Consider the following 22,754-nt stretch of genomic DNA (forward strand, 5'->3'; position numbering starts at 1 on the left):
TTGGATGCGTTTGGGGGAATGATGGGCATGGGGATGGGAGGGGGGGTTAGTTGCCCTTCAATCATTTTCGACTATTAAAAAGGTCACTAGAACTCTCGATTTCCAATCCGATGAGCCCCCTTTGAAGTTTCTACGACGACCCCTTCCATATGAAGTGCCTCTGGGAAAAAATAATAATAATAAATAAATAAATAATAAAACATTGGAGCCGTATGGCCTTTACTATAGGCAACGCTACAGCGTTGCCTCTGATATATTATTATTATTTTTTATTTTTTCCCAGAGGCACTTCATATGGAAGGTGTCGTCGTAAAAACTTGAAGGGGGGCTCATTCGATTGGAAATCGAGAGTTCTAGTGCCCTTTTTAAAGGTCAAAAGTGATTGGAAGGCAACGAACACCCCTACCAAACCTACCATTTCCCCAAACAAATCCCATCAAAATTTTGAGATAGCCATTTTGTTCTACGTAGTTGATTTCCAGATAGAAATTATGTTTTTGAGGAGGACACTCCCCCGGTAAAGATCTACGAAATCTTATTATTGAGTTAGGACAAAAGTTAATACACAATTCGATGCCTTTTTTTTATGCTTATTATTAATATATTACTCTTTTCGTTGGTAAATTAATGTCAGCCCCCCCCCCCCTATATATGCCAATTCAGGATTAGGGTAGGAGAGGGATATATATCGGGGGGGGATGAAATTCATTTCCCATAGAAATGATTATTATATTCATAATGAGCATAAAAAAAAGGCATCGAATGGTGTATTCACTTTATTCCTAACTCAATAATATGATTTCGTAGAACTTTACCCACTCCCCCACAGCCCTCAGGGCAAGGGTTGTAAGTTATGCTCTGGGAGCATATAAGCTTTTTATAGAAAGCTTTGTCGTAAAAACTTCAAAAGGTGCTCATTCGATTGGGAATTGAAAGGGCTAGTGCCCTTTTTAATAGTCGACAGTGATTGAAGGGTAACTAACCCCCTCTCACGCCCACCTTTTCCCCAAACCAATCCAATAAAAAATTTTGCGATAGCCATTTTGTTAAACGTGGCTGAAAATTCTGGAAATTAGGACTTTGAGGATGACACCCCCCCCCCACAGTCCTTAGGGTAAGGGTTGTAAGTTATGTCCTGGGGGCATATAAGGTTTTTATAGAAAGCGTTGTCGTAGAAACTTCAAAAAGGACTCATTTGATTGAAAATTTAAACGGCTAGTGCCCTTTTTAATAACCCTTTGAATTTCCAATCGAATGAACCTGTTTTGAAGTTTCTACGACAACACTTTCTAAAAAAAACCTTATATGCCCCCAGGGCATAACTTAAAACCCTTGCCCTAAGAGTTGTGGGGGAGTGTCCTCCTCAGAAATATATTTTCTATCTGGAAATCAACTACGCTTAACAAACTGGCTATCTCAAAATTTTGATTGGATGTGTTTGGGGGAATGATGGGCGTGGGGGGGGCTGGTTGCCCTCAAATCATTTTCCACTATGAAAAAGGGCACTAGAACTCTCGATTTTCAATCGAAGGAGTCCCCTTTGAAATTTTCACGACGACCCTTTCCATATGAAGTGCCTCCGGGAAAAATAATAATAAAAATAAATGAATAATAAAACATTGGAGCCGTATGGCCTTTACTATAGGCAACGCTACAGCGTTGCCTCTGATATATTATTATTATTTTTTATTTTTTCCCAAAGGCACTTCATATGGAAGGGGTCATCATAAAAACTTCAAAGGGGGCTCATTTGATTGGAAGTCGAGAGTTCTAGTGGCCTTTTTCAGGGTAAATGTGATTGGAAGGCAAGAAAAACCCCTTCCATACCTACCGTTTCCCCAAACACATCCAATCAAAATTTCGAAACAGCCATTTTCTTCTACATAGACGATTTCCATATAAACATTATGCTTTCAAGGAGAACACTCCCCCACAACCTCCAGGGCGAGAGTGGAAAGCTTTTCTCTGGGGGCACATAAGCTTTATATAGAAAATTCTGTCGCAGAAACTTCAAAACGGGCTCATTCGATTGGAATTGAAAGGGCTAGTGCCCTTTTAAATAGTCGACAGGGATTGAAGGGCAACCAACCCCCCTCTCACGCCCACCTTTTCCCAAACCAACCCCATCAAAATTTTTAGATAGCAATTTTGTTCAACGTTGTTAAAAATTCTGGAAATTAGGTCTTTGAGGATGACAACCCCCCCCCCCCACAGCCCTCAGGGCAAGGGTTGTAAGTTATGTCCTGGGGGCATATAAGGTTTTTATAGATAGCGTTGTCGTAGTAACTTCAAAAAGGGCTCATTCAATTGGAAATTGAAATGGCTAGTGCCCTTTTTAACAGTCAAAAGTGATTGGAAGGCAACTTACACCCCTTCAACACCCACCATGTCCCCCAACGCATCCACTCAAAATTTTGAGATAGCCAGTTTGTTCAACGTAGTTGAATGTTCTAGAAATTATATCTTTGAGCATGACACTCCTCCCCCCCCAAGGTCTTCAGGGCAAGGGTTATAAGCTATACCCTGGGGGGCATATATGGTTCTTATGGAAGTAATGCTCATATAAACTTCAGAGAGGGCTCATTTGATTGGAAATTGAAAGTTCTAGTTCACTTTTTAAGCTTCGAAAGATATTGGAGGGTAACCAGCCCTCCCCCACCCTTTTTTCCCAAATGCATCTGATCAAAATTTTGAGATAGCCATTTTGTTGAAAATAATTCAAAGATCATATAACAAACTCCAGTGTCGACATAACCCCCCAGGGCTCAAAGGCAGGCGTTGTAAGTTATGCCCTGGGGGCATATATTGTTCTTATGGAAGGGATACTCCTATAAACTACAAAGAGGGCTCATTTGATATGAAATTGAAAGTTATAGTCCACTTTTTAAGAGTCAAAAGAGATTTGAGGCCACCTAGCCCTCCTCCACGCCCTATCTTCTCAAACCCATCTGATAAGAACTTTGAGATATCCATTAAAAAAAATAGCTCAAAGACTACATAACTAAACCTCCAGGGTCGAGCCCCCCAGGACCCCAAGGCAGGCGTTGTAAGTTATGCCCTGTGGGAATATATAGTTCATATGGAAGGGATGCTCGTAAAAACTTCACGGAAGGCTGATTTGATTGGAAATTGAAAATTCTAGTTCAGTTTTTGAGAGTCAAAAGAAACTGGAGGGCAACTAGCCCTTCCCCATGCCCTTTTTTTCTCGAATGCATCCGATAAAAATTTTGAGATAGACATTTTGTTAAAAATAGTTCAAAGTTCAGATAACCAAAACTCTGGTGTCGACACAGCCCCCATGGCCCAAGGGTAAGCGTTGTAATTTATGCCCTGAGAGCGTATATGGTTGATATGGAAGGGATGCTCGTATAAACTTAATCTATTTTTTTCTCAGATGCACTTCATATAGAAGTAGTCGTCGGATAAACTTCAAAGGGGGCAAACTTTTTTCACTTTGATATTGTTACTTTGATAGCAGTTTTGATACTTTGATGACGGTTTGATTATTTTCTTAAAGTTTGATTTTGAAATAAGGAATTTTTAAGAACTTGAAACTTTTTACAGCCAAAAACAAACAAAAATGAATCAGAAAAAACTTACCGAAAATAAGCTTTTAAAAAAAAGTAAAGGTCAGTTTAAACTTAAGCTCAGCAGATACAAATACCTGTTAAAATTCAAACTCAAAGCGACCAGAAATTACTATTAAAGAATAAATGAAACCCAAAACGAACAGGAATTAAATAAACAATCATAGGAAAAAACATACAAAAAGTAATAATATAAATGAATAAATAGATCTTAAAGCGAGTAGTGCTTAGATATAAAAAATATGAAAATCAATATGAATATGAAAATCAAGCTTAAAACGAAAAAAAAATATTTTCCTATTGAAGTATAAATGAAACTTAAAACCAAGAGAAAATAAATAAAAAATCAATGTAAAAAAATATACAATAGATATTAATGTAAATGAATAAATAAATCTTAAAACGAGTGAAATTTAAATTGAGCATGCAAATCAAGCTTGAAAAGAACAAATATCACTACAAACAAGAGTGTGGGTATCGCCTTCTTCTCTCACTGTAAAAGTCTAAAACCCACTGCGTCATAGGCGCTTTACAGAAAACTATATGCGTCTTCAACAGTGTTGGAAAGCATAAACAACATCAAATTGAATATTATATATATTATGATATTACTTGTTGAAAGATCCATCAGTTCAAGAATTTGTTTCATATAAATTTTCTTTTCTAAAAGGAAAAGAAAATATTTGTAATATAATTTGTTTTCAGTGAAGCGCCAATGACGCAGTAGGCTTTTGGTTTTTATTTACTGTTAAGGATGGGGGCAGTATCCAAACTCTTGTTTGTTGTGAAACTATATTCGCCTTGAACAACTTTAGAAAGAACTAATAATTTAAACTGAATATTTGATGTATAATGGTATTAATTCCTGAAGGCTCATCAGTTCAAAATTTTACTATAATTTTTAATGTTTATTTTCAATATTAAGTACAAAAGAAAACATTTTTAATAAAATTGGCTTTCAGTAAAGCGCCAATGACGCAGTAGGTTTAAGACTTTTACAGTGAGAGAAGGAGGCGATACTCAAACTCTTGTTTGTAGTGATTTTGTTCGTTTCAAGCTTGATTTGCATACTCAATTTAAGTTTCACTCGTTTTAAGATTTAATTATTCATTTACCTTAATATCTATTGTATGTTTGTTTACATTAATTGTTCATTTAATTTCTGTTCGTTTTAAGTTTCATTTATACTTCAATAGCAAAATATTTTTTTCTTTTTAAGCTTGATTTTCATATTCAATCTAAGCATTAGTCGCATTAAGATCTATTTATTCATTTATATTATTGCTTGTTGTATGTTTTTTCCAATTTCTGTTTGTTTTGGGTTTCATTTATTCTTTAACAGTAATTTCTGGTCGTTTTGAGTTTGAATTTTAACAGGTATTTGTATTTGCTGAGCTTAAGTTTAAAATGGCTTTTACTTTTTTTAAAAAACTTATTTTTCGGAAAGTTTTTTTTTTAATTTATTTAAGGAAGAGACGTCTTGACCTACCCAACTGGGGGGCAAAGTAAGACCTATTTATACAAAGCGGTTCCGCAGCCTTATTGATTATTTGATCAGCGATTGTATTTATAAATATATAAAAAACTAGTTTTAGATAATATGCTGTTAATAGATAATATTAACAGCAGTCTTCTCTGACCCTTTATCTTCATTGGAAAGCTCTTCTTGATAGAATTTTTGAAAACCTTTTGATGGTTTCATTTTGATTCTTATTAATTAATTACTATTAAATTGCTGTCAGGCTGCAGTGTGCTGATCATAGGACTCAGAAACAGCAAGTTCGAAATGGGAAAAACCCAAAGCCATATAGGCATCTGGAACTCATTACTACTTTTGTGCAGAGAGCTGCACACTCCTAAGGACAATATATTTGTATTGGTAAAACCTGTAAAGTAATTGGAGATTGTCCTAAAGCAAAGAAATGGTATTAAAAAATCCGAAAATGCTGTTCATCGCCATAATAGAATAATCTGTCACATAGATAAAACACAAAATCACACAAAATTGGGGACTGGGATAGTGGTATCAAGGTTTGAATATGGGGAAAACAAGCTATCGCTCGGGGAATTTTCCAAGATTTCCAGGCTGAAATGGTTGGAATAGAACAGGCAGCTAAGACACTGAGCCAAATAGAAAACTCGGGTGGCGATTTATTAATCTTAACTAATAACTGAGCATGCCTCAAAGCATATAAGAATATCAAAAGCAGGTAAAAATGTGAGTTGGAATGCCAAGAAGCAATAAAGAGACTAAAATCCAATCGTAAACTTTATATTAGTATGAGTTCCAAGATGGTCCAGGAGGTATTTCTGATTATTATGCCCCAAAAAATCTTCATTTGGATCTCTCAAGTGGCAAGACGTGGTGAAAAGAAGATGGAGCTTCGAGAGGGTTAATAAATATTTGCCTAGAAAGGTGGGATGTAGAAAAAACAAAGGACAGGATTCAAAAATTTAACCCCACGTAGACAAATCGTCACACATACATAACAATTCATATTATTACAATTAACGAAAATTAAAACAATATTCTTGAGAAATTTTTATTCTAAAGAAAATACATAAAAATTAACGTAACATAATAATAACGTAAACAATACCTGTTTTTTATTATATATAAAGTGCATGTTTTTTCACATATAAAATAATTCATCCAGGGGAACGTTCGTAGAACCTATAGCTACTAAACCCTTGAGTATTAGAAAATGGTATGACAGGAAACTCAAACGCTCAAACAAGGGTTCCAGTGACGTACGAAGGGTAGAAAATTGAGTCTTGAATCTCCCTCCCCCCAAAAAACCGTATTTTCTCAAATTTTAAGACACTTTTTATTCAAGTATAAAAAAACAATTCCATAGAACAGGTATATTCTTTTGTTTTAAACTATATAAATGATTATAAGCACTTAAGGCTTGGCCAGTGCACTTGGCTAAAACACACGCTTTTTAAAGTAACAAAAAGACAAATATTGAGCTGATTGAGCCCTTTTGCCATAAGTGGCTAAAGTTTCTACTAAATGTACAAAGAGTATATAGAGATATAAAACTGTATGAGTAGTATTACTTATTTAGCAATTTACAAATAATCTAAGGATTTTTAACGTGATTCTAAATGCTGTGGTTTCTTTTGTCTTTCTACCACTCAGAGACAAACTTGAGTTTCTTCTAGAATCAGTTTCTCTTAAACTTTGGAAGGGACTCTAAACTGCTTGGCTGGACTTAATATTTCCTTAACCTTTCATTAGAACTCGGTGACAAGGTTCCAGACAGAAGGTGATGGATTTAGAGTCCCACCAGTCACAAACCACTCTTAGCTAATTACTACCATTTTCACGGTAATATATTTAGTTTTGGAAGACCGAGAATGAGCAGCAGTCTAAGCACACCAAGGGTGACACTACCCAACAACCGAGCATATTGAAACGAGCTTTTAGCAGTTCTATCAGAGGTCTTAATTTGCTGGATGTATTTGCAAAAGCATATTTGATCCATAAAATGTAACGAAACCGGCAAATAGACACACATGTTAATTGGCAATATAATTACATGTTTTTGTTCTAAATCTGAATGAGCAAAAAGAAAGAACTAATCCCGTAAGATACTTCAAGATTCAGGTTCGTTATCTTGTAAAAAATGGCAGCATCAAGACCAATAGATACCTGAACCGACGGTGGAAGGGGGGAGGGGGTAAAGGCTTTGGGCCAGATTGGTTATGGATAACAAGCCCATCTCCCGTTCTTTTCAGCAGTGTTCATCCCATTTTTCAATCACAATTGTTATTACCAAAAAGAAACCTACTTTGTAATAGAAATGAAGATAAAAAAAAATCTCTGTTCCTAGGCATTCTGTTTCAAGGCTATTTTCAGGGGAAGAAGGGGGTTGGGGTGCAAGGACTTGACACTCACCTCTCATGAAAAATTAAATAATACAAATGGATATTCTTACTGTTTACATGATAACTAGTTGAAACTAAATAATAAACCTTTTCTCAGTAAGTAAAATATCCAGCCCCCCACTAAATTGACATCCAGGATACTACCCTGACCCATTTTAAAAAAGTATGAAGCAATCTTTAATAGCTCCTACACGTCATAGTAACATTGTGTGTGTTGCACCCAAGGCAAAAAGTGACAATGTTTACTTTACAGAAAAGAAGACAATACTTAAGTAAAACAACCCTCATTATTCAGTAACGTTCCGATCTAGATTCATCTCTGGATCTTCATTGTTTTATTTACTTCATAGTTCTGGATATTAGACTTAACTTGCATAGCATTCCGAAATGCAAGGACCGAGCAACTTCTTTTTCCTTCTTTTTTAAGAAAAAAAAATTAAATAGTGTGGATGATATTCCATCATCGCCAATTTTATTTGAATCCAGTTAAAATGTATTCCTCCGAAACTAATTACCTAAACAACAAATTTTAGAATTACTCACGTTCAATCACACTCCTGATTCTGGTAACGTCACTGAACGAATAATATAGTATACAATTAGCTGGACCACCATCACGTCCCGCTCTTCCAGATTCTTGATAATAGCCCTCAATTGATTTAGGAATTGAAAAATGTATGACATATCTTACATCAGGTTTGTCTATACCCATTCCAAAGGCCATGGTAGCACAAACAACCTGAAGTGGAAAAGATACATTGTACAAGAGAGAGAGAAAGGGTGAGAGAGAAAGTGCGAGAGAGAAAGGGCGAGAGAGAGAGAGAGAGAGAGAGAGAGAGAGAGAGAGAGAGAGAAAATGAGAGAGAGAGAGAAAAAGAGAGAGACAGACAGACAGACAGACAGACAGAGAGAGAGACAGAGAGGGTGAGAGATACACTTCACGAAGCAAATTAGAACATACTGGCCAAAAAACGAATTTTTTGGCATACATATACCCTTAAGAAGTTAGCCTGAGCTGAATGTTGAGAACCCGCATTTTGAATCTACTGATCTCTAATTTCAAGCCTCAGCTTTTTCTTCCCAAGCATAGCCTGGATGTAACATAAATAAAAATGGCATTTCACAGCCTCCAAGAGAGGCAAAGAAATCATCCAGACTGCATAAAATATCGTTTAGGTCAAGTAACAGCTAAAATTGGGAATAAGAACGGTCTGGGTCAAAACGATAGAATCCACCATCTCAGTCACTACATTTGTTTCAGTTCTTAGATGGTAAAAAAAAATCTTTGAACCCTCGCAATCGTGTCAGTTTGAAAAAATGGATCGTAAGATTCAGGTCTTAAGACACACCATATGCGAGCAAGCATATGGTATCAATAAGGGTAGTTGAGCTGTTAGTGATCTGATGACAGCGGATGACACAGGTAATTATTATTTCATTTCTTACTGGCAAAGTGAAGTCAATAGTTAGGTAAATCAAGGTTTTCACCCTCTAACTGAAAACAAAATGCTAAAAACCTAAATAGCAAGGAATTAAATGACGAATAAATTAAATAGCGATGCAGGAAAAATACAGAGCTGAAAAGGAGTTGGATAACATGGCCTCAGCACAAGGAGATGCACCTCCGTAGAAACATTTCTACTTGTAATACCTCTTGACTGGGCTTCTAAAATGGCTAGTTGGCGCTACGGTGGCTTGCAACGGATGATTTGAGTCGGAAAAAAATGATGTGCGTTTAACTGAGCCACAAACAACTCATCCCTGTAACTGAACCACCAAGAAACTAATCGGCCGTGCAACTGAACCCCTGCATAACCGAACCCCTGTGCAACTTAACCCTCTTGTAACTGAAGCAACTGAGCCCCGTCTGACTAAACCCTCGTGTAACTAAGCCCCCGTGCAACTCAACCCAATTTAACTGAGCCCCCGTGTAGCTGAACCACCGTGCAACTGAACCACTCTGCAACCGAACCTCCGTGCGACTGAACCACCTTGCAACTGAAACCTCATGCCACTGAACTATCGTGCAACTGAACTACTGAACTCAGTTTTTCAGTATTGTAAAAATATGAGGTAATATCACCGGGTAAAACACAAGTTTGAATTTTTACATGTTCAACCTTGTTGGAGTTGTTTGTTTCTGAAAGTCATGATATAAACGCCTGTCAAGATCATTCAGAAAAAAGCTTTGTTTTATTTTTGCAAAAAAAGAAGATCCGATGTCACAAACCATAAAGCTGATTTATTTCTCTTTTTTCCAGATAAATCAGACCTTTCTGGACTCTAAGTAATAAACATATGTTTAAAATATTTGACCTTTGTGAATCTAGATAACAAAAATTAAGCAAGAAAAACTGCTTTTAATTTCAACAAAGCAGTTAACAAAAAATTAAAACAAAACAACACTTAAATTAAAAAAAAATCCGAATATTTCGGCCCCTTGTCCGGGAGCCTTTATCAACATATAAAAAGCGAAAAAAAAGTTTAATAAATATAAAAAAAATTGTTTTTAAAAATAACACAAAAAACACAAAAAACGACAACTAAACACATTAAAAGAAAAAAAATTAAGTAAGAACAACTATAATTACAAACAAACTTCCAGCACTGATTTTACTACATAAGAATAAAACCAAAGCGACTGTCTATAGTGTAAACAATGGGTCATTTTCCTCTCAACATTCATTGGATAAATGGGAATCTATTAAAAGTGAAGCCTATATTAACTTGAACAAAACAAAAAGGTCACAAAACCCCTGGTCTATCACCCCTAACTAAATCTCCGAGGCTAATAAACAACTCATGAATTATAAATTAAAGGTTTTTTTTATTTAGTATTTTAGCTGCAGTCCGATGACTTTTTCCAGCTTTGACCTCATTCTGACTTTTGTTCACAAGGTTATCACTTGTTCCAGGACAATTATGCAAATCACTACTGGTTGAATATTTTACCTGCTCCTTAATTAAACTACTATAAATAGAGTCTGTCCTAAAATCCCCTTCATCTCTATTAATGCTAACGCCCCCATAGATATTTTTTCTTTCTATAGTTTCTCTGAAGCTTTGCAAAAGTCCTATAGACGTATCTGCAATTTTTGTTTGATCAACTAAAATATTGTGACGAGGAAAGTCAAATACGTGTTCTGCTATAGCTGATTCAAACGTTTCCGGTTTTTGATAATGTTTTAGCGAGCAATCTATGGCATTTTTTTGTTTGTTGTAACCTATTTTCTAAATCTGCTGTGTTCTTCCTGCATAAAATTTACCACAAGAGCATGGAATTTTGTATACTCCCCTTTGTATGTCTCTTGGAACCTTTTCTTTTCCATTATTTGGCAAAGAGCATATAGTTTGTCTTTATTTAAATGTTGTTTTTATATTATGTTTGTTTAGTTGTCTTCTTAATTTCTGTGACAACATTGGAATATAAGGCAAAGTTATGTAATTTGTTTGTTGATTTAACCTGTCTTCTTCTAGTATTACAGGTTCCATTAAATTTTTTTTCAATTCTTTGAGAAATTATACTTTCGGGATAACCATTACCTATTAGAATATCCTTAATAAAAATTAGTTCACTACTCATGTATTCTGGTAATGCTAATTTTAAAACCCTATTAACTAAAAATCTAACTACAGCCCTTTTTACTTGGATCAGGTGATCTGATGCGATAGACAACTAAAGGTTGTTGTTAGTCGGTTTACGGTAAATTGAAAAAGCTAGTTCATTGTTGTTTCTATGGATCCAAACATCTAGAAACGGTAACTCATTTTCTTTTTTTTCAATTTGAAAACTAATTCCCCTCCCAAATTATTTAATTGTTTCAAAAAACCTTCAATTTGCGAATTCCCATAATTCCAAATAACTAAAACATCATCCATATATCTGCCAGAAAATTTAGGCTTAAAAAAATATGTATCTATAGCTAAAGTTTCTACATACTCCACATAAATCCTTGCTAAAAGCGGACTTAAAGGTACACCCATTGCTAATCCCCTAATTTGATGGAAAAATTTCTCTCTAAACTTGAAATTATTAGTATACCTGCTAGTTATTTTAATTAGGTTTAGTGTAGTTTCTATTCCAATTCCCGCAGATAATTCTTCTATCTCATTTTTATGTTCATCAAGTTTTTGGATAAAATACTAAGAGACTTATCAAAAGTTAATATACGTATACATTAATTTTATATCAAAACTAAATAGCCTAGATTCATCTGATATTTCAATATTTATAAATTTATCTTTTAAGAATTCTGAGTTTTTTATATGCAAATTTTGGAGATATAATAAAGGTTTAAGTGTCATTGCTGCCCATTTATCTATCTTTTCCGTTGGTGAGTTAGTTGTTGATACAATAGGTCTTAGAGGAATACCTAAATTATGTATTTTTGGCAGGCCATATATTCTTGGTCAGACTTAGCCTTTCGAAAAGAATTTGTAATACATCTGTGGTGTGATACTTCCTTTAGTTTTAAGGCCTTCTAGATCCTTTCTTAATTTTGATACATAAGATTCAGTTGGGTCTGAGTTAAGTTTCTTACATGTTGAAATATCCTTTAGAATTGCTTCTATTTTACTATCATAATAATCTTTTTCTAGGATTACTACCATATTGCTCTTATCAGCTTTCGTTATTATTAGAAAATCATTTTTTTTAAATCTTTTAACATTTTTATATCTTTGTTCTTAAGGTTTTCTTGAAAATTGTAAAATATTTTCAAAATATTCACAACCCCGGTCTTAAATCATCTACATTATTAACATCTTTTTAAAACTTATGAATCCATGTCTCAATCTTTGAAATTATTTCTTCTACCGGTGTTTTTTTAGGATGTAGTCCGAACTTTATATCTTTCTTAAGGATTTCTATTTGTTCTTTAGTTACATCCTTTTTGCTTAAATTTATCACACCAGGGCCTGGGAAATGTTTAGGCTTATACATTGATATTTTTTGTTTTTCATGTTTTCTTTTTAATTGCAAAAATTTTTGGTTTAATCTTTCCCTAAATAATCTTAAAACGTGTTCAAAAGAATTTTTGAAAACTGATATAATTTGATTGAAATCATAGGTATGAAGAAAATTGCAAAAGCTAAAAAAAATAACCTTGAGAAAAGTATAAAACTCGGACTAAATCCTAAAAAAGCACCGATCAAAGAAATAATTTCAAAGAATGAGACAAGGATTCATAAGTTTTCAAAAGATGTTCATAATGTAGATGATTAAAGACTGGGGTCGTGAATATTTTGAAAAATTTGATGATTTTTAAACCTTAAGAACAAAGATAAACAATGTTAAAAGATTTGAAAAAAGATGATTTTCTAATAATAAAGAAAGCTGAAAAGAGGAATACAGTAGTAATCCTAGAAAAAGATGATTATGATAGTTCAATTATAAAGGATATTTCAACATATAAAAAACTTAACTCAGACCCAACTGACTCATATGTTGCAAAATTAAATGGAACCTGTAATATTGGGTCAAATAAACAAACAAATTACATAACTCTTGTCTTATATCCCAATTTTGTCACAAAAATTAAGAAGAGAACTAAACAAATATGATATAAAAACAGCATTTAAGTCAGGACAAACTATAAGCTCTTTGCTAAAATAATGGAAAAGACAAGGTTCCAAGAAACATACAAAGGTGAGTTTACAGAATTCCCTGCTCTGGTGGTAAACTTTATGAAGGAAAAACACAGCAGAATTTAGAAAATAGATTACAGCAGCATGAAAATGCCATAGATTGCTCGCTAAAACATAATCAAAACCGAAAACGGTTGAATCAGCTGTAGCAGAACACGTATTTGACTTTCCTCATCACAATAATTTATTTGATCAAAAAAAATTGTAAATACGTCTATAGGATTTTACAAAGTTTCAGAGAAATTATAGAAATAAAAAAAAATTATCTATGGGGGTATTAGTATTAACGCTTTTAATAGATTCCCATTTATCCACTGTATATTGAGAGGACCTATTGTTTTCACTATAGACATTCGCTTCGGTTTTATTCTTATATAGTAACATCGGTGCCTGAAGTTTGTTTATAATATGAGTTGTTCTTACTTTTTTTTCTTTTCGTGTTTTGTTGTCATTTTTTTTTGTGCGTTATTTTTAAAAAGAACTGTTTTTTTTTCGTAGTTTATTTTCAGTCGATAAATCCTCCCCACGTGGGACCGAAATATTTCGAATTTTTTTTTTAATTAAAGTGTTGTTTTGTTTTTATTTTTTGTTCACTTCTTTGTTGAAATTTAAACCCGTTTTTCTCGCTTAATTTTTCGTAAATGGAAAAGCAGTGTGGTCTAAGAATTTATTTGAATGTAGATAACGAATTTTGATCAGATGTCTTGGAGGAGATTGCAGCTAAAAAACACCTTGTATGTTAGCAATAGGAAACTTCCATAACTTACAGCCCTTGTACCAGGGGCTAGGGGTTGTGAACCCTGGAGGAGTAGTTATTTAACCTTTGATCTGTTTTAAATAAAATGGTCATCTCAAAATTATCGATCGGATGCATTAGCGGAAAAAGAGAGGGGGGTGGAAGCCCTTCGATCACTTTTAACTCTTAAAAAGTGCTTTGGAACTTTTGATTTTCAATAGTCTGAGCCCTCCCCCCAAGTTCACACAAAAATATTTTCCATAAAACCACATGTGGTAACCCTGAGCAGCTAGCTGAATTTACAACCCTTGCTCCAGGAGCTGCTGGTGGGGTTGTTTACCCCAGAGGCAAGATTATTTGACCTTTAGACCATTTTGAATTATTTTTTTTAAGTTTGATCAGATACATTTGAGGGGAAAATGGCGGTTAAGAGGGAGAGCCTGATTGTCCTCTGATTACTTTTGATTCTTCAAAATTGAACTTGAAATTTCAATTTCCAAGGGAATAAGCTTTCTCCAAAGTTTATACGGCCATCCCTTCTACAAAATCTATAAATTTTAACAATGGGGAACTTGCAATAACCTACAGCCCTTGCCCCGAGGACTGTGGGGTTTTTTGTTAATCACGTTTTATTGTTCGACTGAATTATTGTTCGATTGGAAATTTAAAGATTTAGTGCCCTTTTTAAAAGTCAAAAGTGATTGGTGGGCAACCAGCCCCCCCCCCTCCAGGGAAAAACACTTCCGGTGGAAAATACCTCTGGGAAATACCAACTAACGAAAATACCACTGGAAAATACCTCCTCGTGAAAATCCCCCCCCCCAAAAAAAAATAAAATAATACCCCTTGCAGTTGGTTGATATCCAATCACTTTCGACGTATGAAAAGACTAGTAATGCCCAGGGATTACAACTAATTTCTACATCCATCCTCCTCTCGTCTCTTCCCTAAAGCAAATTCTGTATTTATCCGAAGGCTCAATGAGCGTTGAGACGTTTTGGCATTAAAATGCTCCCCTTGAGTATCCCCCTCTCTCCCTAGCCACAAAACAATCAGAGAACAAGTTGCAGAAGTTAAAGTACCATTTTTAAGTTTTGTAATTTGTCTATTGCTTACAGAAACTGTTTGTTATTGGGAAACATACGGACATTTTTCTCTTGGGAGTTTTCTGAAGGGGGAAAGAGTTTCTGGAGGATTTTCCATGAGAAAAACATTTTTGCATCGAGGGGGGGAGATATACATATAAATTCCTTTTTTCCACTTTCCTTAGCACCTCTCAGTTAAACTAAAAAATAACAGAACCCAAATAAAATATTCCGATTTGGAAAAATCACATTTCCTACGAGGGGTATTTTCCAGGGGAGGGTTTTTCCATGGGAGAGGGGGGGATAAACCCCTAGACCCGTAGACAGTGACAGGTCGAAAGGAACCCCTATTCACAGACATAAAAAGGAGAAATAAATCTGACTTTAAGAGTTTGTATCGTCCAATTTTCCTTGTTTTTGTGACAACAATATTAATCATCTTGACAGTCATTTGTATTATGACTTTAAAAAGCAAACAATTCCAAAGAGATTGAACATGTAAAGCTTCTGACTTGTATTTTACCCAAAGTAAGTACGGTGGTAGAGTTGCACGAGAGTTCAGTTACACGAGGGTTTAGTTGCACGGTGGTTCAGTTGCACGGGGGTTCAGTTACACGGGGGTTTTGTTTAATGGGTTCAGTTGCACGGGGGTTGAGTTGCACGATAGATCTGTTAAATAGGGTTCAGTTACACGAGGGTTCAGTTATAGGGGGGTTCAGCTATACAGGGTTCAGTTGCACGGTGGTTCAGTTGCATGGTGGTTCAGCTACAAGGTGGTTAAGTTGCACGGTGGTTCAGTTACAGTGGCTCAATTGCTTGGGGTTCAGTTACACGGTGGTTCAGTTGCAATGGAGCCGAAAGAACAACTAAAACCAGTCTTGTATCCAAGAATATGTGAGACACACTCATTTAGCCTTTGATGCAGACCTGTTTGAAGAAACTGAGGTGCTTAACCTCCAACTCCCAATGGGTATGAGGAGACAAATACTTCTTAAACCACTTAACAAGAGAAAAGCCCAACCATATTGCACAAATTAAGATACGAATTCCATCCCTCACCCTCATAGTAGGGGTCTATGCTTCCAGAAAGGCTAGTCAGCATAATGCAGGCCTCTAACGGATTTCTTTGGCGGGAGAAAGTGACCAGGACCAGTCCCATGTCTGGGGAGATGTGAGATACGCTCATTTAGCCATTGACATAATCCAAGTTGAAAAAATTGACAGTTATAACTTTCAACTTTCAACTGGTAATAGAGGACATAAGCTTCTTAAACTACGTTATAAAAGAACAGCCTAACCATCTTGTGCAAATGAAGATACGACTTCCACCCCTCTCCGGCATAGTCGGGTCTAGGCTACACCAACATCAAAAACACAGTTTTATCCAATATCAGTATATGAGGTAAAAAGACTAGAATGCTAGTAAATCAATTCGCATCATTGACAGTCTGTTTCATTAAACTTTAGGTGCTGTTGGCAAGGAGGCAAAAATTCATAGCATTGGTTCAGGAGCCCTGGGCAGATGCAAACCAAGGGACGGGGAAGTTCAAGGACATCTTACTCCATGATTCCCAAGCATCGTTCCCAGAGCGTGTATTTATAATTCTAAAAACTTAAACTTTTGAGAATGACACAATTACTAATCTATGGATTTCGTAGCTATAATGGTTAAAAATATAATCCCCTTTGAACATCTGACATTCAGATCGGTATATATGCCTCTCGATGAAAGGCCACCACTACTGAAGGTAAACAAACTTGTGGGATGTTGTAAAAATGAAATTCCCACAAATATTCCCAAGAAAACCATCCTGTAAAGAGCATGGGTTTAGCTCTGCTTATTAATACTTTTCGCTCTCCAGCAGTAAATTTTCTATCTGGATTCTACCATCTATTAGGGAAAAAGAGATTTTCTACACATAGAAGTGGCTCCTATATATATTGTAGAAATCTCTAATTTAACAGAATGTTTTAAAATTATTCCGGTGTTATTTATGCGGACACGTAACTAGCCAGTGTGGCATCCATTATGGTTATGAACACTAATAATGATGTTTCTATCACCGAACCCCTAGTTGGCGTCTTCCTTCGGAAAAATTGTCAACTTGTTTTTGTTTTTTCGTAATTCCGTATTTCGCTATAATTTTTTATTTGTTTATATTTTATATTACTCCACAATACCATTTATAATATTCATTTATTGGTTATAAATGAATGAACTATTATATGATGCAAACACGTATCCCACGTTATGGGGCAGCTTGAATATAAATGAGAGTGGACATGAGCTTCTAAATTACCTGACCGGGTAAAATCTTGCCTAGTGTAACCAGGGCTTGGTGTTCACTCTCACAACAAGAGGAGAAAAAGAAGTTTTAGATTAAACAGCAACAAAGTAAAAACAAAACAATTTTTGGAGAAAAGACTAATTTCTGATCGTTATTCAAATCCAGCCAGAAATGCCCCCTTCTGTGGAATTTTTATTTTTTCTAGACATCTCTCTTCCACCCAATGGAGAGTTGTTTCCGAGGAAAACTCCAGTCATTGGAATTTCTAACTGGGAAAATTGCCAACACAGTTATCATCCCGCTGAAAATTTCCCCCAAAACATCTCCAGGTGTAAAATTGTGTCGGCAAAGAAAAAGTAAGACATAAAAAGAATTTCGTCTAAGATTTCTGGCAAATACCCCAGTGTAAAATTTCCCCTTGAAAGTTCACATCAAGAAGCTTCCTTCTCTATGGAAAATTCTCCCAATTGGAACCCAGCTTTGATACCTTAAGCTACTTTCGAGCTATTCATTATTTACAGTTTGTCACCACGAACTGTAAGATATATTTCCAACAAGGTGATTTGCTTCGAAATTGGAGCATGAGCAATTTCGAATCGATCTCTGATAATAAGATTGTGAGATTTATTTTCGATGTGTACCAAAAAAGAAGTAAAGAACATAAAATAGGTCACTTAAAATGATGGCTCTTTCCCAGATCAAACCAAAGAGCACCTGGACAGGGCAGCAGAAACATTTAGAGAAAGGTTAAAAGAATCTCCTGACAGCATTGGAGGATGGAGAGCAAAAAAAGTGAGTGGATTTCAGAATTAAGTGAAAGAAAAAGAATACAACGACGACTACCGAGAATTGCAACTTGATTAAATAACCTAGGAGAAAGGGGAGCATATTCAGAAGGTCTAAACTTCTTAAAAGGAATTTAGAAGAGATATTGGAGGAATTTCTTTGACACCATAAATAAGAAGAAGCTCGTAGCAAGCTACTAAAGGATGAAAAGAGGACAGTCGTGTCCTTTAAGAGTGCCTTGAAGGAGGATGTCACTCCTACAATGATCCCAGAAGAAACCATGAAAAGCATGGTTGAAATACATGTAAATGAACCGTTATTTAATAAACTTAGCCAGAATATAAAAATAACCTGTATATGACAAATAGGTCGGAACCTCATATGATAAAGGTTGACAGGACCAAAAAGCTATCTGTGACTTAACCGTTTAAAGACTAAACTGCTGATGGGATTTGTCTCAATATGTCTCCGACGTTACTGGCGCAAGGTTCAAGGTTTTATTATTAATGAATATTAAATTCCCGACAGGAAGAAACCTCGACAAAGTCGGTAACGAAACACACATAACACATAGATTTAAATTTATTGTACCTCAACTAATATTCCACTTATAGAGATTTAAACCAAAATTTTCAATTTTCTATTTAAAACTACCCTTAAAATAAAATACAAAACAATAGGTAATTCACCTTTCCAGACTCCTCAACCCACAAAAAAAAAAAAAAAAAAAAAAAATTACTAACTTTATTCAACTCATCAACAGGGAAAGACGGACCATATCCACCCCAAACACCCCATTGAAAAGGAGTCGTACAGATGTATGTAAAAGCAGAGACACACATATACCAATATACACATACACATACATATTAACAAATTACATCTTCATTAAGCATTCCTTAATTTTATTTTTAAGTGTTGATAGGAGAAGAGATAGATTACAATTTTTACCAAACTTATTCCATACTGTGACTAAACTATTTCTTACTAGAAAGTTCAGGGTATCAGTTATAGTAGTATACGCCCCTGTAGAACCGACTGACGGAGATACTAGGGACTCAAATGAATTTTACTTACAGTTACAGGAGCAAATAGACATGGTCCCAGGTAGAAATATGATGTTATTACTGGGATATTTTAACGCCCAGGTTGGTGGAAATAGGGATAGATGGTATCCCAGCCTAGGTATATTTGGTGTAGGAAAAGAAAACACTAAGGGATACAGACTTTTGCAATTTTGTAGGTATAACAATCTAGTTATAACCATTACGGTGTTTGGTCATAAAATGGCTCATAAGTTAACATGGTATTCACGTGATGGTAAGACAGCAAACCTTATTTATTATGTTATAGTAAACCGAAGACTGGCAGGATCAATACAAGATACTAGGGTATATAGGAGTGCTGTTATTGACGTTAAAAGTAAAGATCATCATCTAGTAGTGTCAAAGGGTAATTTAAAGCTGAAATATCGGAAGGGTAACTACCTCCCGGGAAGTTATGATGTTGGTAGACTCCAGGATGACAATTTGAGAGAAACGTTCCAGGAGCAGTTGAATACTAAACTTGAGAGTTTAAAACTTGATAATGTGGAAGATGGTTGGAATAATTGTAGAAAAATATGTTGTGAAGTTGCTGAAGGTGTATTAGGGAAGAAAGCTAGACCTGCAGCTAAGAATATTAATGGAAAAGCTTTATGCTTAATAGAAAAGACACAGAAATTATACAAGAATTATCAGAGTGATAGATCATATAAAAACAAAAGGAATGTAGAGCAAGTTGAGAAACCATTCAAATATGAACGAAGAAGCTATGAAGTGGAGGCCATGGATAAAATTGCTGAGGACCTGGAAGATGTAGCTAGACGGCATAATAGTAAAATATTGTACTTGCATGTTAATAAATTGATAGGGAGTAGTCTATCCAGACTTGTCCCAGTTAAAGATAGGAATGGGGTCGCAATTAGCAATAAGGAAAAAACTAAAGCGAGATGGGCCGAACATTTTGAGAACTTGCTTAACCGAGATAGAGTTTCAGGAAAAAATATAGAGGAAAATGAAAAAGTTTGTGATACCTTGGATGTGAAGGAAGATTTGTTTTAAGAGGAGAAATTAGCAACAGTACTAAAAGGATTAAAGAATAATAAGGCTCCAGGTGCTGATAGGGTGGTAAATGAGTTTCTTAAATATGGTGGCTCTGAGGTTAGAAATAAGTTATTGAAGATTATGAATATGATTTTTGAAAAGGCGGAAGTACCTTACGAATTTAGGAAAACCTTAATTAAGCCACTTTATAAGAAAGGTGATAAAAGTGAGTGTGATAATTATCGAGGCATTAGTCTGGTCTCTGTAGGTAGCAAATTACTTAGTAATATGATACTTTTTAGACTGAGAGATGCCGTAGACAAAGTTTTAAGAGAAGAGTAGTGCGGTTTTAGAAAAGGTAGAGGATGTGTCGACCAAATATTCACTCTTAGGCTAATAATTGAGAAGTGCCTGAGTTTTCAAACACCTTTGGTCCTCAGTTTTATAGATTATGCGCAAGCGTTCTATTCTGTTTATAGAGGTGCTTTAATAAAGGTTTTATCCTTGTATGGTATACGAGACAAATACATTAAAGTGAATAGTGCTATGAACAAGAATAACACTGCTGCGGTTAAGGTAGGAAATGAGGTTAGCAGCTGGTTTTGTATTAAATCAGGAGTTAAGCAGGATTGTTTTCTATCCCCCTTTATATGGATTATTTTGATCGACTGTGTCTTAAGGAGCACAGGAAAGTCAATTGGAGACAACGGAATCAAATGGGGAGGAAAATGTCTCATGGACTTGGATTATACTGATGATTTAAGCATCATATAAGGAAGTTTGAGAAAAATTAATAAAGTTTTAGAGGTTTTTTAAGTTCAGTGGGATAGTACTGGTTTGAAAATTAATGTTAAAAAGACTATGGCGCTGAGGCTGGGAGTAAGCGAAGATGAAACGGCGAAGTTGGGTAATGAAAAGATTGATCTGGTGGGCAGCTTCACTTACCTTGGTAGTATTATTAGTAAAGATGGTGGGAGCAGTGGAGACGTTAAAAGTAGAATAGCCAAGGCTCAGGGTGGTTTTTCACAGTTAAAAAAAAGTCTGGTAGAATAGGAAGCTAAGTCTGCAAACCAAGATTAGAATATTAGAAGCTACAGTGATGACAGTGGTAAAATATGGCTGTGAATCATAGACGCTCCGAAAAGCGGATGAAGATTTGCCAGATGTTTTCCAGAGGAACTGCTTAAGGATTGTTCTGGGTACCTGGCTGACTGACCGTATTTCAAGTATTAGGCTATACGAAAAATGTGGTTCAATACCACTCTCTAGGGCTGTAATGAAAGAAAGGTTGAGGTGATTAGGGCACGCTGTGCGGATGAAGGATGACAGATTGCCGAAGATTGTTCTTTTCGGCCAACCGTCTAGGGCTAAATGGAAAGCAGGTCGTCCTCGTCTGGGGTGGGAGGACGTCATAAAGAAAGATGTAAAGGAAATGGGAAATTCGTGGGCGGGCGTAAAAAGGGAGGCTTTGAATAGAGTGGGATGGAGGAGGAGCGTGCGTAGCTGTGTTGGCCTCAGGCGGCTTGGTGCTGCGGTGAGTTGTTAGTAGTAGTAGTAGTAGTATTGAAAAACAAGATCTCTCGAATTTAACTAGCGGCTGACGGACCATCCACCGCCTCCTGGACTGTCGACATGAATTCACCTCATCCAATACCCGTAATAGCTCAGATTCATAAAAATACGCAGGCAACGCCTTATTACGATACTGAACAATAAACCGAACTGACTAAAAATTAAAAATTAGTTAACTGGAAGGATATTCAATATAACATGCGTGCTCTGAGTGCTTGATTTGTTAGGTAACAAAACGGGAGATGGAACATATTATTTCAGTACTCGTAAGCCTTTACTAAATATATTGGAATAAACAAGTGGGCAATAATTAAGGTAAGAATGTATTAAGCTAAAATAGACCAACCTCAATGCAATAAGGTAAAAATAAACTTCAGGCGACGCATCATTCCAACATTTCTGCTTAATTTCTACTGAAGATGGCTAATATGGTGCTTGTATGACAGGTTTTCATCAATGATAATTCCCAAGTAACGTACAAAGCTAACACGCTCAGTACGCACGTTCTTTGAAGCCTCAACTGACTGGAGTCCAGGACATGAAGTTGAAGTCCAAGAGTAAATAATAAATTTCGTCTTCTTAGAATTGACTGTCAGACGATAAGACTTAAACCACAACAGAATTCTATCAATTGACCAACATATATTTTGCCAAAGTATCAGGTCATTGGGTCCAGAGATACTACACCCCGTATCATCAGCAAACAACACAGTAAGTCCGAGATCCTTTGACGACTCGCCCAAGCAATTGATATAGATCAAGAAAAGTAAGGGGCCAAGTACAGATCCTTGAAGGACCCCAACGTTGTTCGACTGCTGCACTGTTGTTGACTTGGAGTCACCGTCGGCCACGAAATGTGTCCGGTCATGTAAGTACGACATAATTAAAGAGAAAGTTGGCCCTCTTATCCCATAATGATGCAGTTTGTGTTCCAAAATACGATGGGGAATTGTATCGAATGCTTTTTTGATGTCAAAAAACACAGTTGCTGGAATATCACCCTTATCTAAAACGTCATGAATAAACTTAGAAGCAAGTAAAACTGCATGTTGGGCAGAACGGTTTCTCCTGAAATC

The 22,754-nt window shown here is 35.7% G+C and overlaps 1 protein-coding gene across 2 annotated transcripts in view; it reads right to left on the reverse strand.

The window, feature by feature from the left end:
• The window catches only part of LOC148950763 (recQ-like DNA helicase Blm), a 225,769-nt gene that overhangs the window by 44,660 nt on the left and 158,355 nt on the right, over nt 1-22,754 (reverse strand). For both annotated transcript variants that reach the window (XM_089091738.1, XM_089091737.1), the window contains exon 7: nt 8,025-8,220. In XM_089091738.1, coding sequence (XP_088947864.1) covers nt 8,025-8,220 — 196 coding nt within the window. The remainder of the gene's footprint in view (nt 1-8,024; nt 8,221-22,754) is intronic.

This window comes from Artemia sp. Qi Xiang Cuo, chromosome 7 (genome assembly GCF_049724085.1).
Source record: "Artemia sp. Qi Xiang Cuo chromosome 7, ASM4972408v1, whole genome shotgun sequence".
Taxonomy (NCBI): domain Eukaryota; kingdom Metazoa; phylum Arthropoda; class Branchiopoda; order Anostraca; family Artemiidae; genus Artemia; species Artemia sp. Qi Xiang Cuo.